Consider the following 16,476-nt stretch of genomic DNA (forward strand, 5'->3'; position numbering starts at 1 on the left):
GTTGCTCCAGGCTCCTGCTCCTGTGGGGTATATGAGTACTATCCTTTTCTCAGAAATGTAAAATGCATTTCACTGGGGGCGTGGCCAGGAGCACAGAAAAGGCCTTATGTAACATCAAATGCAGTCCTTAGAAGTCTAATTCAAAAACAAATTGCTGCCACTGAAATACCAGCAACACCTTCATCTTTGTTATGAAAAAGATCATAACTTGGGCAGCAGCCTGACTAGTACGTCTGCATATGAAAGTTCAGCTTGTACAAGGCGAGAGGAGCCTTTTCTCTTTTTTTTTTTTTGAGGTGGGGGGAGATCCCACATTTGCTTCTCCAACCCTCAGGGACTCAAGAAGGAAAGGCGGATCACTGCAAATCACGCCCCCCCTGCGCACACACACATGAGCAGAACAAGTCAGGATGTGCCCCATTGCATATATGCTACTTCCTAATTCTGATATATTTCAAGTTAAAGGGCTTTTAAAAGGGAGTTTTCAGAAAAAGGTGACACTTGGCTAAATACCACTGCCCGCAGTCTTCTCTCATTCCTGCAGGAATGATATTCAGCATTATTTAAAAGCTTTGCCCCAATTTAGAGTTTCGGAAGCACTCTGATGTGTCCATATAGAACTATTGTACATATGAACTGCTCCATTAATTTCAATGAAAAGAAAAAGTTATGTGTACACATTATCTCAATTGAAAAAAATAGAGACAGCCCTTGTGGGATTCAATTAGAAAGAGTTCTGGCTTCTCCTCCCTCATCCTTAGTAAGTAAGGAAAGCACAAGCTTGGGAAAAGGCCTGGTTAGGGGATAGAAAAAGGGTCTTCGTTAAGCAAAAAGCAAGGAAGCAGGGACGTGGGAAAGAGGCAACTAATTGGGAGAAAGTGAATATGCGAGCATTCTGCAGGAAATTAGTTGTGTGGCTTTATGTATTTTTAGTTTTAAATATTTAACATGAAATGAAATGGAATAAATTCATATATATATGAATGAACGAACATGATCTTTTTTCCACATTGTAAGCTACCTTGAGGTTTCAAGATAGGGCAGGAAAATATCAGTAATAGTAACATTTAAACATTTGGGGTAAGAACATTCCAAATGAGCACCAACATTCCTGCAGCGATAGGAGATCAGCACGGCAAACTGGAAGGAGGGGGCGAGGAGTCAAGAGTGATGTTTGCTATGGTTTCACCAGCAGCTGTGTTTGTTTACCATCTGTACTTTTGTTGTGCTACTGTTTTGGCCTGCTAGCAAATTGCACCTTTACAGGCAAGTTTGTACTGGCAAGCATTCCCTTCCCTGTTTCTTAGAGGCATCTGCCTGAAATATTTCAGGATTTAAATTTTTTTTTAAAAGCTGGTTATGTAACTTACCACAACTGTGGAAGGCTTACAGGAAGTTCAGATGACTGACTGTTACAGAAGTCACCCAAAGTACCGTACCACACTGTACACAGAACTATTATCAGCAGTGAGTGAAAGTGAATACAGACCACCATACAGACCAGTGTACATCAAACCACTTGGTGAGTTAGAAAGGTCTAAGATCCTGTCAAGACCTGAGTTTCATCAGATTTCTGAATGGATATGGATGTGTGGTGTAATTTGTCTCACTGCTTGGGTAGAAAATGTGATGAATGAATTACTTACTAAAGGGTTATATGTACATTGTGACAAGTTATGTTTTGGTCACTTGCCTTCAGTTCTGGATTGTTGCCAATGCTCAAGTGGAGCCAGACAATAGCTGCTTCACCATACACCACAACATTAATTTGTCTGAGATGAGCTTTGATGCTTGTGTCACTGAAACTGGAAGAATCATTCCTTCATAAATGTCTTAACATGTCGTCGTCATTGTAGCCATAAGCATCTGTTTGAATTTGCTTGGAACCTGACAGGAAGAAACACCCTTCTATATCTGTTTTAAATGCAGGTGGTTTTTAGATGAGCTAAGACAAAGACTTGATGAATGGAGCCCAGCGCAAAACTTAGGAGATGTATTCATTAAATTTTGCAAGCAGCTTCAAACCTACACAAACTTCTACAACAACTATGCAGTAATTTTGAAAACGATTGACAAGGTATGTACAACATGACTGGGTCAAGGCATGTCTACAGGACTCAAGAGAGTGGGAGGTACTTTATTTTGCCCAGTCCTTTTCATATGTATTGATTGTAAGTGGTACTGGTCCTCATTTATGGCTGGAGAATTGAACAAGCATACTATCTGTTCGTCAGAGGACTCAGACCCATTTACCCTTTCTATGACTGCAAGAGTTGCCAGCTGAACTGCTTTTCTTTTTTTCTTGCTGTGGTTATATGACGCTTGAAGCTCAATTTAGACATCAAACCAAGTTCAGATTTAGAAACAAAACCATAGTTTATGCTTCAAAGATACAAGAAAACTACAATCTATATCTACTGGCGGACATGACTGTGCACCACATCGCAGGGGTGTAGCAAGGTTGGAGGGGGCCCAGAGACAAGATTTAAAAATGGTCCCCTTGCTGATACACACACAATATATATATATAGTGCACACACACTCACATCCGCATTATGAATACGGTGAATATCTAGTTCACATTGAATCTAGTTTCTTTACTCTCTGCTCCTGCCGATCTCCAAGAGACTCAACATAATTCATAGGGGGTGCAACATGGGCGGGTGGTGAGTCATGTGATGTGCCTCTGGGGGCCCCTTGAGGCAGTGGGGCCCCAAGACGACTGCCTCCCCTTGCCTAATGGTAGTTACGCCCCTGCCACATCGGACTTGTAAGGCAGCCTTGATGCTGCAGAGAATGAGCGGTTGCACAGTCAGTGCTGCCAGTTACTCCAGTTCACAACAATGGGAGTTAGTGCAGTAGCGCTGATTTTGCTCAACTGCTCGTTCTCCGCAGTGTCAGGGCTGGCAGTGGCTCTCCAAGGTTTGACAGGAGTCTTTCCCAGCCCTACCTGGAGATGCCAGGGATTGAAAGGGGCATGCAAAGCAGATGCTCCACCATGGAGCTACAGCCCCATCTTCTTTCAAAAGCTTTAAAGTGCTCTTTGTTTCAGGATTGGTACAACAGTTAAAGAGACATTCAGGATGCTGTTGACCCCTGCTAACTGGGCAAAGAGGCACCTTTTGAACGTGATGATGATTCTCTTTATTTAGCAGGGAGAGATTAACTGGCCCAGCACAGCATCCCTCCAGTGACTGTTGCTGGTGTCTATCTTACATTTCTTTTTAGATTGTGAGCCCTTTGGAGATAGGTTTCAAGTTCCCTCTCTGGCCTCTCCTAGATAGGGCCTGCAACCTTGGAGAAGCCGCTGCCACTCTGTGTAGACAATACTGAGCTAGATGGACCTATGGTCTGACTCAGTATATGGCAGCTTCCTATGTAGGGAGCCATCTTATTCATTCATTCATTCATTCTCTGTGTAAACTGCTTTGGAGATTTTAATAAATAATAAATATTTATTATTGCTGCTGCTGCTGCTGTTAGGATTTGGAACAAAGGCCTGGTGCCCCTTTGCCCTGCCTTCCTACAAACTATTTAGGTAGCACAGATGTCTGTCTTCAGCAGTACTGGTGTGTGGCACAGCAGACCGTAGTACTGGGTTATGAAAACCCTCTAGCATGCTCTTATTTGGCCCATTTATGTATCAAATTGCACTAACAGCCAAAACTTGTTCTTTTGACAGTGCAGAGAGACTATTCCTCTCTTTCGTGCTTTTTTGAAGAGACATGATAGGACTGTTACCACCAACATGAGGAGGTAAGCCTTGTGGCTTAAACAAGAAACTGCCAAAACATGAAAGGAAAATTCTGGAAATTTGATCAGGTTTCCTGCAAAATTAGTGAATGACACGTAGGTAACATGGCAATTACTGAGGCAGTTTGTGTAGACGGTTTGCTTGTCTGTGCTGTGGTTCGGTTAAGTGATCCACAGCCCAGAACATAGTACTTGGTAGGGATGTGCCTGAATCATTTAGGCGCCTCTTTGAAGAGGTGCTGAAATGTTTCGGCTCCTTGTAGCGGAAGTATTTTGGTGCGGGGCGAGGAGGCAGGCGGGTCCTACCTGCCCCTCCGGCAAGCCTCTGCTGCCCCATCGCAGCGCTGTACTCCGTAAAGGTGTACTCCCACAAATGGTGTCGGCGCCATTTGTGTGCCGATGCTGCGTGAGGGATGCTGGGAGCAGCATCCCATCGCTGTGGTAGGTGCCGTAAAGGAGACAGCAGCACAGGCTGCTGCTTTCACGATGGACCTTTGCGGAGCAGAGCACCACAATGGGGCAGCGGAGGCTCGCAGGAGGGGCAGGCAGGAGCTGCCTGCCTTCTCTTAAGGGAACCCCTCCCTGTCCCCTGGGATGTGCAAATCCCTAGTACTTTGTTATCATGTGATGGTGGAGTCAAGCTCAGTTTCCCAGTTGTGGAGAAACATAAAATAGTGGGCCCAGCTTGAAGAGCACAGCCGCGTATACAGGCAAACCTCATATGTCGAACTGCTCTTTGCGGTTCTGTATATTCATGGATGTCCAGCTGACACCTGATTTCATTAACTGTGGATATGAAAGGATTAAAATCCATATATCCACAGTTCCTAGAAGGCAGAAAGTGACCACAGAAGTCACTTCCGGCCACCCTTTTGTAAAGAGAAGCCATTTTTGTGGCTCCTTTCTTTCTTTCTTTCTTTCTTTCTTTCTTTTTAAAAGGATTTTTCCATGCTTTTTTGTGGGGGGTATTCCTAGGCACATGTAGACCCCATGGAGCATGGTATAGTAAACTATTTCAATTTTTGCCTGTTTTTTGCTTTAACACCCCCCCCCCCAAAAAAACACCTTTATCATCAATTCTGGAACCTAACCCCCCATTTCCCATAGGCATAATGCCTCATTACAGTAGTAGGCAAGGTATACCCGTAGAGCAAAAGATTTCATGTGTGGGACCCTTAATAGATAAATGGGTCATAGAGGTGCTGGGTGCCAGGCTATGGCTTAGCATGCCTTTACTTTAGACTTCTGTCCATTGCACTTCTTTGCTGGTCAAAGAACATTAAAACAAGTGAATTCAAAGAGGAATTCATATTGCTTTTTCCAGTTAGAGATTACGCCTGTGAGAACACTTCTGGAATTCACACATTACATATCTGCTGTTTTTGTCTAATTAAAGCATGGATTATGTGTATGTTTATGATATGTAGCCTACAGGAACTTCTGCTGTGCCCTTCTAAGAGGTTTGAAGAGTACGTTACTCTCCTGTATGCTCTGAGGCTTCACAGTCCTCCAGAACACACTGACTGCGAAAACCTGATTACTGCAATTAAACAAATAAAGCAATACAAGGATTATCTTGATCAGGTCTGTGTGTTTATATTCCACTCTGTGGCTTATATGATACAAAGTGCTATGGCTTCATAACACTGTGCCCTGGGGCTACTGCAGACCTCAGTGCAAACCTTGACATTGTTCTGAAGCAGTGGATGTGGAAGCAACATTTCTGTAGGTCCCCAGTCACAAGAATTCTGCTGTTTCAGAAGAACTCTGGGCCCTGTTTAGAAGTCCATAGCAGCCCTAGGGCACAGTGGTATGGAGTCATAAGTCTGCACATCACGTAAGCCAACATGATGATCTTGCAGGGATCATACACAGGAAAACAAGGAGCAAGAATAAATATAATTCATGCAATTACTGGTTGCAGGTCTCTTAAGCTTTTTCATGACTGTCAAGGATAGTAATGGCATTTACAGAACAAGTATTCTTATGCACATTTTATTATTCAATATGATTGGAATTTTGTGGGGAAGTTTAAGGGCAAGCCTTTGCACAACAGGGAATTGTTTTCAGGCAAAACTTAACTGTTCATATGCTGAAGTTGAACAGTCTTTCTGTGCAAGTCTACAATATAGCAAGTTGCTTGTCTGAAAATGCTGTCCACCTCTTGTGAGAATCTTGTTCATCAAACTCAGGAGCAGCCCAGAGAGGGAGTCTCAGGCAGCACATCTTGCGGTGGGTGCACACATGTGAATTTGGTGCAAAAGTGCCTTTGAACAAGGGATTCCCCACATGAAAACTGAGGTGATTGCCTAAGGAGGTGATATCACCTCAGCAAATGAGTGTTTCAAGTGACTACTCCAGGAAGAAAGTGTTTTTGTGGGACAGAGAGCAGAGCCAGCACCAGTGTTCCCTGTAATAGGGTTTTCCACATGTTGTTGACTACAGCTCCCATCTTCCCCAGCCAAAGAGAGAGAAGAGTTGGTCTTGTGGTAACAAGCATAATTTGTCTCATTAGCTAAGCAGGGCCTGCCCTGGTTGCATATGAATGGGAGGCAAGAAGTTTGAGCACAGTAAGATATTCCCCTCAGGGGATGGAGACAGTCTGGGAAGAGCATCTAGGTTCCAAGTTCCCTCTCTGGCATCTCCAAGATAGGGCTGAGAGAGATTCCTGCCTGCAACCTTGGAACCTAGTAGACAATACTGAGCTAGATAGACCAAAGGTCTGACTCGGTATATGGCAGCTTCCTGTGTTCCAAGGGCCATTGCAGCTGGGCATGATGGGAGTTGTAGTTAACATCTGGTCCAAAGATACACCACTTATTAAAATCTGAAGTGCAATCAACTTGCACTTTTAATTTATCATTATTAACTTTTAAGAAAGTAAAGGTAAAGTGTGCCGTCAAGTCGATGTCGACCCACACATTATTTAGATAATCTCTTAAAGCTCACTTATCCAAAGACCATTCAAATAAATAAGAACATTACAAGAAATATCCCTCCTTGCTTCCTTCTCCATGTCTTCTTATCTTCACTGTTATTAAATTTTTAGCTAAAACTGAATGTGGGTAGAGCTGACCAAATATTAAAGACACAAAGAATCATCCAAGGATGTCCTGTAAGTACTCAGTTTATCTGCATAAAAGTCTGTGTGTATGTCTGAAAAAGATGGAATAATTTGGTTTAGAGGGAGACTGAACCGACACAGGAGAACAAGTACATTTACAGAATATGAAAGAGGTGGTTTTCAAAGACTGTAGCACAGGGCAAGTGTGCATGACGATATAGACAGTGACAATGCTAAGTGTGTATGTTAGTAAGAAGCAGTTGAGGCAAATGCAGATGGAGTGTCATGTAAAGGGATGCTAAAAGCTAGGTAAACTGTAGTAGAGAGGAAAAGGGTGTGTGGGTGTGGTTACGTTAGACTTGATTAGTTGGCCCAGAATGTGTATTACCAATAAAAAGCAGGATGTTGTCACATCAAGTATCAAACTGGTGTGTGACCGTGATACTAACAGGATAACTTGACACAGCTACACAGCTAATATGTACATGTATGCATATATGCGCACACACGCACACACACACATCCTATATAGGTAAAAACAAAATTACAAATAGTTTCCATGATGCTGGTTGAGGTTAATGGTCGGTCACCCAGATCTGGAAAGATTTAAATTTCACTGCTCTTAGAGATATTTGCCTTTTTAACCCATTTCTATAGTTCCTACTGTGATAGGTCCCCCACCCCCAAGTATCTGCAATTCTATATAGCGAGACTAAGCATGTGTTAAAACGAACAAAAAGTAATGATGCACATGTGATAAGATGAAAACTAATTACATAACCATTCTTGTGATGTTTAAGCAGAACACTTTAGCTGTATGTGACTTACATACATCAACATCCAAATACAAACTACACAAGCAGTAATAAATTGGGTCTGTGCAATGTTTTTTTTCATTGTTCCATTTTTAATTCACAGCCGTTATTGAAAGCTGATAGATATCTAATTAGGACACAAGATGTAACCCAGCTAAGCTGCTGTTCTGAGAAAGTCAGTATTCCATACAGGTAAATGGATCAGTATTTAGCTTCAGTGAAAAAGAAGCAGGATGGCTTCAGCTGATTGGCTGTTTGTCTGCTTTGCAAAGTTTGGCCTCTTCGATGGAGGTTGCTCCTGTAATTGCTGAAATGTTAGCATATGAATTATTTGGAGAAGCTAACAAGTGTCCAACCATTTAGTAGCTGTTTGTGGTGTGTGCTCTCTGTTTTTTAGATGGATTTTGGTGCATATTTTCTTTTTAGAAATAAATAGAAATGATCTTTTTTTGTGGTGTCAGGAGGGAGGGAGGAAGCGGAATAATGTTTTGGATTGGGACAGTCTGGTTAATTTGTTGGCTTCTGGCTGAATTTATCTCTTCTAGCCAACAAATACTATTTGTATTGGTGTTTTTAATTTTTGTTGGCTTACTGATAACTATTGACTGATTTTCTTTTTAAGGTTCTTCCCTTAACCCCTAGCATGTTTTTACACTGCTTTAAAAAGCATTATACTCAACAAATTCTAATGCTTAAAATAAAAAAGAACGTTAGGAAGAGTAAACAATAGCAGATTGAAGTAATCAATTACTCTGTCAATTCTTATTAAAAAAAAGTACATTCTCGTATTTCATTTATAATGATTTTACTACATATTTACAAAGAGCACTCAAAACAACACTAGATATGCCTATAATAGGTTGTCATAAGACTTATTCTCTTTTGGTTATATTCAAAGTAGCTCACAAGGTTGATCTCTTGCTTTCATTTTTACAGGCTCTATGAACACATCCATGATCTCAGCCTTTTCCTTTTCAATGATATACTTGTTATCTCATGGCGCAGCATTTCTTATAAACCTTTTGAATGGACTCCAAAGACTACTCACCAGTTCTTGGAAGTAGTACCACTTTCTCAGCTCATTGTTGAAGATATCCTGGATTCCAAATGTATGTTTTTCACTGCCCTAAAATGATATATACATAGCATACAATCTGTCAGGTTTTTATTTCCCCATCTAAATTTAATATTAAATAACATTGTATCCAAGTGACACATTTTCTGTATGTATCACTTTGCATTTCTCAATTACCGCTTGGGCAAATAATTTTTGCAAGATTGTGCATAAAATCATAAATCTTTTTTAAAAAAATTAATTTAAAGACCTGATTTGTTGCCAATCTCTAACTTAAAAAATGGCATTGTTGCCCCAGGTTGAAAATTTAGCATGAATCAGAAGTACAGTATCAAAGATCTATGTGAAGATCTGTTTCCATGTGAGGGGCTCTCTTTAGATCCTAGATCCTCACAAAATGTGCTCTCATAGCTTTCATTATTATATGAACAAGCAAAGTACAGTCTGATTTCACAGGAGCAGTTTCAGCCTCCATAACACAGCATGTGGCTACTTTTAAAACTGGTGATTCCCTTTATTTAGCAGGTAGAGAGAAACTGGCTATCCATCCCCAGCACAGTAATCTTCCAGTGGCTGTTGCTGGTGTCTATTTTATACTTCTTTTTAAAATTATGAGCCCTTGGGGAGCAGGGAGCCATTTAATTTATTTATTTATTTATTTAAATTGCTTTGTGAACTTTTGTAGAAACGTGGCATATAAATATTCATTGTATTTGTGAAAATATGGTTTTTGTTATAGCAACATCTACTAATGAATTACAATGCAGCATATTTAAAACAGAATAGACAGTTTAAATCAATAGAGAATACATGAAGTATCATCCTGGCCTAGGTGGTCAATAACAGAACCAACACCAGGTTTGATTGTTTAAATTTACACTTACGACTTCTTCCATTCTTTTTCCTGCTAGAATAGCAAAATTCAGGGAGGAGAAAAAGTATACTTCTAAAAATTTCCAGATTACACCAAAATGAGAATGAGTATTCCAGAACTCCACTTATGACCGAGAAGAATCTAATTGGAAAAATGGGCAGAAAATTTAATTGCTGTGTTTTATTTAACCATTACTATGTCAGCACCTTTGGAATCAAAGAGCTCAATTTGTAAACAGAGCAGGGCAGAGCATGACAAAGGTGAAGCCAGCATGAGGACAAGGGGTGATATCAGTGAGAACGGTTGGGCAACACCAGTGCTGGCTCTAGGCAATGAAAGAAAGCATACAGGGCAGTGATGGCTTGTTGGTGGGTGATAGGGTACCTGCACTTACCATCCCTTGGCACATTCAGTCTGAGGTCATCACCTAACATTGCCTCATAAGGGAGCTGCCCCTGCTGAGTTTCGATGAACTCACTGCCCACACGTGATGGGGGATACAACATCAAATGCACTTTCACCACTGCCCAGTCCACCAGATATTGCATGGATTGCACAGAGCCTATGCATGTCCCCAAACAATGCAATTTGAGAAATGGCCATGTGATTTGGGTCTGTAGTTAAATGTTCCATGCATGAGCCCTATATAAGTATGCCCACAGAATATCTGATGGACTCAGTCAGGACAGGCAAGCTCAGTTGCTCAGTTTCACTCTTCCACTGTGCAGAGGTAAATCAGTCTGGATCAGCCCATTACTACTACCACTTGGAGAACATCTAGACACCAGGAGGGCAGGAAATACTTTGACTGTCTGAATTCAGTCTTTGAGGGAAGATGAACTAAGCACACTTCAAGTCATTTCTAGTCATATATATTGAAGGATTCCCTTCTGTAGATATGCAGAGAGAACTTTAAGGATAAAGATTTACTTTTTGGCAGGGAGTTGGGCTTCTTAGGATTCCTACTGCTATTGTCTCGTGTGGTAGCGTGAGTATGGGCAAGGCAGTATATAGAAGCAAAGTAATGCAGAAATCTACATTAGACAAAATAGTGAGGAGGCAAAATGAAGGATTAACCATGGGCAGGCGCAGAACCCATTCCTTATGACGACGACGGATCACTTCCAGATCTTAAGTTACAGGTAAGCAACCTGTATATAGCAACCCCTCACCACATTGACTTCATGCTGGGGTGTTCAAAATCTTTACTTAAGTGGCCTTATTACTATCCTGGGTATCCAGTTCATAATTATTTTAAGTTATCAATAATGTTTTTATTCAACAGACATCAAGAATGCTTTTCTTCTACGAGGGCCAACATGTCAGCTGATTTGCTCAACAGAAGAAGACGATGATAAGTTCATATGGCTTTCTGCACTACACAGAGCAATTAGCTGTAGTATTGAGGAGAATGATAATTACTTGTAAGATTTACATTTTTACTAATTGCTCACTACCTTCTGGGGCACAGTATAGAGGATTAATTTCCTTTCCAACTAATCACTGTTGATCCAATTTTGATTATAAAACAGTTCATTCTAAATAAGTGACATCATAAAGCCAAAACATACATCACAATAACCTCACCAATGCTATAGTGAGAAAGGTTTTGATATTAAGCTTATGCTATAATTGTGATAACATCCATATGCTTGCTCCAGTGCCAGGAAGATGGCCTCACCTCTTCTTGCACAGACAGTGCAGAACAAAATCCCCAGTGTCATGTGAGTGGAAATAGAGAATAAAAGCAGTGCTTACATTGCATTCCAAAAGCTGTCATGCTGGTTCCATATCTTTGCAAAGTCTGAAGGGGGTTATAGAGTGGTACAGAGTAGGCTAGTTCTATGCTTTGTGTTTCAAAATAAGTTCCTTCAATTTTTGCTGAATATTAATATAAAAACATAAGATAAGCCCTGCTGGATCAGGTCCAAGGTCTATCTAGTCCAGCATCCTGTTTCACACAGTGGCCCCCAGATGCCTCTGGGAAGCCCACAGGCAAGAGCTGAGGGCATGCCCTCTCTCCTACTGGTAGTCCCTCGCAACTGGTATTTAGAGGCATCTTGCTTCAGAGGCTGGAGGTGGCCTATGGCCACCATACTAGTAGCCATTGATAGACCCCTCCTCCATGAATTTATCTAAACCCCTCAAAGCCATCCAGGCTATTGGCTGTAACCACATCTTGTGGCAGAGAATTCCATAGGTTAATTATGCATTGTGTTATGGTGCGGCTCTCTTTATATTACTGACTTCAGCCAGCCACCGTGGTGTAGTGGATAGAGTGTTGGACTAGGACTGGGGAGACTTGATTTCAAATCCCCATTCAGCCATGAGACTTGCTGGGTGACTCTGGGCCAGTCACTTCTCTCTCAGCCTAACCTACTTCACAGGGTTGTTGTGAGGAAAAACTTAAGTATGTAGTACTCCGCTCTGGGCTCCTTGGAGGAAGAGCGGGATATAAAATGTAAATAATAATAAAAAATAATAACAAACCTTTCCCACAATTGATCTGTGTCACTTTGTCACATAGTAAGAAATGCTCCCTCCCCTGTAGTAAGTAGGTAATTTCCTGGTGCTTGTATCCCTACCTGACTATCATGTATACTACTGAAATGTTAAGTTGCTCCCCACAAAAGAGAATGGAAATGTTCACTATCCACACAGAATATTTACATGAATATTCCCTCTCCTGTCCCTGGTGGCGCAGTGGTAAAACTGTCGCCTTGTAACCAGAAGGTTACAAGTTCGATCCTGACCAGGGGCTCAAGATTGACTCAGCCTTCCATCCTTCCGAGGTCGGTAAAATGAGTACCCAGAATGTTGGGGGCAATATGCTAAAATCATTGTAAACCGCTTAGAGAGCTCCGGCTATAGAGCGGTATATAAATGTAAGTGCTATTGCTATTGCTATTGCTGTCATGCAGTTACAGTTAGTGTACAGTTAGATGTGTATTCAGGCAAGCATTCACCAACCTTATTGATATCCTGCTTGACAATACAAAGTATATGTATCCTTTGATTCTGTTCTGTTTCTTTCCAAAAGTTTAAGATATTGGCTTGTATCCAAAGAACCATGAGCAGCAGAAGAAAATGTATTAATCCAGTTCTGTCAACTCTTGTCCAAGCACTAGTGGGAGATTTTTCACAATGCTGCACAATGTATCAAGGAAAGAGTTACAATATGAGAGGCATGGTGAGGGAAGGCTGTAGAGCATTAGTTCTTGTGAGTCAGAAAAATATCTTGAAAAGAGCTCATGCTAAATTGTATACGGTACAAGGGATGTGCATTCTGGGTCTTTTTATGCAATGCTCTTCTACTCATGGAAGGGCACCATTGGATCCAAGGCAATGTGCTTGTTCTCTATGGAGCAGAAGTTTGAATTCAATTATTAGAACTGAAGACATTGTCTCCAGTAACCAGGAGATTCTTAACATTCTGAAAAGCAGAGTGAAGATGGGCAAAGTACTCAATATAGTTGCTTCCCAAATATGCTTAATGTAAAATTGTACTGTAGATTAGCAGTATACAAACTATTCTGTATGCATTAAGCCCCAGTTAAAAACAATTCACTCAGGTTAAAATATTGTGCTGTTTTATTGGTGTAAAAATCACACAATTGCTAGTTCTGATTCTGCTGAGATACATCCATGCAGTTTAACATCTATGATCCCACAGCCAGAATAAGCCATTAAATAGAATATCTGCTGTTAGTCAGCATTAATGCAAATTTACATATGAGATCAAAAGGTGTGTATTATACAATATACAACAAATCCTAATACAGTACATCAACCTGAATAGCAGGAGACACTCAGGGAACTTTGTGTTATTGAAGCCCGTCCACAAACCAGAAGAATAAGGCTTGGAGACATTAGGAGAAATGGCAACCCAAACTTCTTAAAACAAAAATAGGGTCTGGGATAGGGGATTTAGGAAAGAAGAACTGAGGTACTGGCACATTTCTGGACTACAGAGTGTTACAGTAAAGTCTGGCAGAAGTGTCAGTTAATAGACAGTCATGTGCAAAGCATGCAACTACAGGTGGTGTTCAGGAAATGTGCATGAGAAAGTAACACCCATTCCTTTCACAGAAGGGGTGCACAAGTGTATGCTGCAAAAATTAATGGGAACATGTCAAGAGCTATCAAGCTGTGGTCACACTGAACAAAACGCATAAACATGAGAAGACAACCAAAATTTGGTACGGCAAGGTAATATGAAAGAGGGTGTGTGGCACTTGGAAAGTGTAGCGTGATTACAAATGGCAGGCCCTTTGAAGTGATGGATGCCTTGCAACGTTGCAAAAAGTGGCTTGGAGATAAACTGAAAGATGACCACAGCAGATTAGTCTTCTCTCTTACACAGTGTGCAAGAGGCATTTATGATAAGTATATGTGCTTCTGTGTTAAAAGGTAGAGGGCATCTGGGATGTTTTATTCATAATCTCTGATGTGGAATACTGAAAACCAATTCCAGTTTGGAATCTAGGCCACTGAAGTTGTACAAACCTGGCTCCAACTTAAAAACTGTGTAATCCCAACAAAATGGGAGGTGTGGCAGTGCCAATATATAGAACATTTAAGGAAACACTTATTCCAATTCTTTGTATTAAAATTATAAAAGTTACTTAAATACAACTGTGGACAGAGGACAAAACAATCACAAAAATGTTAAGAGTGCACTGAGCTGAACAAATGGGTCTTTAAATTAGGTCTTTTACCCAATTTCCCCTTTCAGAGTTAATTAGTTCACAGTTAACGGCAATTGGCTTATAAGTGAGAGAAGGGTCGAAGCTGTTCCAGTTGGACCTCTAGTGAAATTCTCTCTTCAAGAACGTCCTGCAATGGAAAGATTTGCCAGTTATACTCCACAGTGAAATAACACAGAAAAAATCCCTTTCAGTTGCAGTAAATCCCCAGCTGAGGCACTGAGGAGAGATCTACAAAAGAAAGACAAGATACTTGCAACATCAGCAGCCTGTGGAAAATCCCTGGCTGCACTGCACATGGCTATGCTCCCAAAGAAAAGACAAAGATGAAAATAATTCAAGAGCATGATCAATATTGAAAATTGGGCTTAAAGCTGGGTTTCCCAGAGGCTGAAGACCTTGGTTTTAAAAATGTAACAACTAAACAAAAGAGAGGTATAGTGCTGACGAAAAATACAGGTTCGTAAGATATATCCTTCACCCCTCTTAACATCTCTAAAGATTTTTACCTTTAATTGCTGCTGTAATTCACTGTTCAGTCTGGCCAAAACAGTGTTGGTCTCCTTATTGCGTCTGATTGATGCCTGAATAGCCTTCTTGTCCTTTCCCACTGATCTGAGGGGATATTCCATGAAACAGCTGTCAGAAATGTCTCTCTATGTTTCCAAATGGTTCAAATAATTTCTATTCTGAAGTTAGTTCATTCTCAATTCCTTAGCCTCTAACAAATGGTTTAGCTGCATGGCAGTAAGAGAAACTGTGATATTATACTTTTGGCTTTGTTTCATGGCAGTGGCCACAGTCTACAAAGCTACACTTAAGGCTTGTATGCATCCGTGGAACTTGCCAGTTTTTCTTTAAGACAGAAGTGCCCTGTGCTACATCTCAAACTGCCTTTGAAATTTTGTTTCACAAACATCTTTCAACCAAAGACAAATCACTGCTGTGTGCAACCAAGCTAACTCTGCATTCTCTGGACTGTGATCCTTTACTTGAAACAGTCTGTCACCTTAGTATTACTGAGCATGTTTCTAGTACAGTGTACTGAATTGAATCACACCATCCTAAGTTACTATACTGGCAAATACCCATTTGTAATCAGAGTTCCAAGTGTGTCCATCTCCTGAACAATCTGGTTCTTATGACAAGAAACCTAGAGGCTGGTATTCAAATTATGTGAAGTACACATACATCTCTTTACTTTTTATTCTCTTTCAAGTTTGATAGTCTTAAACAACTGGAAAGGAAAGGGAAAGTCATGCTGATTAGCCTGGGAGTGGGAAGATCTAGGCCAGTAAGAGCAGGCTTTTGGAATAAGGAGGGAACAATATGGGGCCTGTGATCTCTGGTGACCAAGAAGCCCAACCTATTTCTCCTTGGGCTCTTATTCATTGAAAGACTTCTCCTTAGAGTATCTATTATCATACACAATCCTGCCACTCAAATTAGCTGAATGAACTACTTTTTCCACTGGAATATGGGGGGGGGGTAAGTGGGGGCTTTGTTTTTGTATTTTTTGAATTCTGAATATAATCAACAGATTTTAACTGCTATTGTTCTGAACAGACTTTTAATACTCAATCAGATAATTCATGGAGGACATGCCCAAGAGAAGCAGTACTTTCTTAGATTCAAATTTACGATTTAATTACCATATATGATAATTATTCGATAAAATAAATTTATTTATTTATTAAATTTATACCCCGCCCAAACTTATGTCTCTAAATGTCTGAAATTGACATCTACAATTTTCAAGCTGTTTTTACTTCCCTTTTGCAAGCACAATTTAAAAAAATTCTCTTACATATATAAAAACTGTATTATATATTTTTAAGAGTTTGTAGATTTCTTTGTGCAAAATAAATTCACACGTTGCAATTACCTACAGATACCAAATTTTGCATAAACAATCCTGGTACAAAGTACTTGAATCCACTGATTTTACATTGGAACATGCTGGGGGGGGAGCTGTAAATAACTTCTATTTTCACACACACACACACAATTTGTCCAGTCAATGACAGACCTCACCTTACCTACTAGTACCCCCCCCCTTTTTTTTAAAACTGGTGTTTACTAAAAACGTTTTGTAGTTGTGCTTAGGTTCAAACTATTTTGCACTATCTATTTAGGAATTCAATAACTCAAGCATAATAAACCATTTGTATCTCTCTTAAATTGATAGA

General features: G+C 40.5%; 2 protein-coding genes and 1 long non-coding RNA gene across 18 annotated transcripts in view; 1 reads left to right on the forward strand and 2 right to left on the reverse strand.

Annotated features, from left to right (window-relative positions):
• The window catches only part of ECT2L (epithelial cell transforming 2 like), a 64,631-nt gene that overhangs the window by 41,617 nt on the left and 6,538 nt on the right, over positions 1 to 16,476 (forward strand). For 7 of the 9 annotated variants that reach the window (XR_008314862.1, XR_008314870.1, XR_008314860.1 and 4 more), the window contains 8 exons: positions 1,930 to 2,077; positions 3,683 to 3,756; positions 5,181 to 5,337; positions 6,803 to 6,868; positions 7,736 to 7,824; positions 8,569 to 8,741; positions 10,867 to 11,005; positions 14,482 to 14,746. Coding sequence is in view for 2 of the 9 variants with exons in the window: in XM_053289396.1 (XP_053145371.1) it covers positions 1,930 to 2,077; positions 3,683 to 3,756; positions 5,181 to 5,337; positions 6,803 to 6,868; positions 7,736 to 7,824; positions 8,569 to 8,741; positions 10,867 to 11,005; positions 14,482 to 14,617 (982 nt within the window). In the remaining 7 variants the exon portion in view is untranslated. Of the gene's footprint in view, positions 1 to 1,929; positions 2,078 to 3,682; positions 3,757 to 5,180; positions 5,338 to 6,802; positions 6,869 to 7,735; positions 7,825 to 8,568; positions 8,742 to 10,866; positions 11,006 to 12,621; positions 12,679 to 14,481; positions 14,803 to 16,476 lie in introns of those variants that run through there. The other 2 variants (XM_053289396.1, XM_053289402.1) reach the window with 2 other exon arrangements.
• On the reverse strand, positions 7,622 to 12,689 carry LOC128342309 (uncharacterized). 2 transcript variants are annotated; one of them, XR_008314902.1, is made up of 4 exons: positions 12,552 to 12,689; positions 9,592 to 9,722; positions 8,681 to 8,758; positions 7,622 to 7,939 (listed from the first exon to the last, which is right to left on the reverse strand). It is a non-coding gene; the product is annotated as an uncharacterized LOC128342309 (long non-coding RNA). The 2 variants fall into 2 exon arrangements; XR_008314901.1 differs by having other exon boundaries at positions 9,592 to 12,678.
• The window catches only part of REPS1 (RALBP1 associated Eps domain containing 1), a 77,956-nt gene continuing 74,634 nt past the window's right edge, over positions 13,155 to 16,476 (reverse strand). For all 7 annotated transcript variants that reach the window (XM_053289470.1, XM_053289443.1, XM_053289436.1 and 4 more), the window contains 2 exons: positions 14,797 to 14,902; positions 13,155 to 14,417 (listed from right to left, as the gene is read on the reverse strand). In XM_053289470.1, coding sequence (XP_053145445.1) covers positions 14,823 to 14,902 — 80 coding nt within the window. In that variant the 3' untranslated portion in view covers positions 13,155 to 14,417; positions 14,797 to 14,822. The remainder of the gene's footprint in view (positions 14,418 to 14,796; positions 14,903 to 16,476) is intronic.

This window comes from Hemicordylus capensis, chromosome 1 (assembly GCF_027244095.1).
Source record: "Hemicordylus capensis ecotype Gifberg chromosome 1, rHemCap1.1.pri, whole genome shotgun sequence".
Taxonomy (NCBI): Eukaryota; Metazoa; Chordata; class Lepidosauria; order Squamata; family Cordylidae; genus Hemicordylus; species Hemicordylus capensis.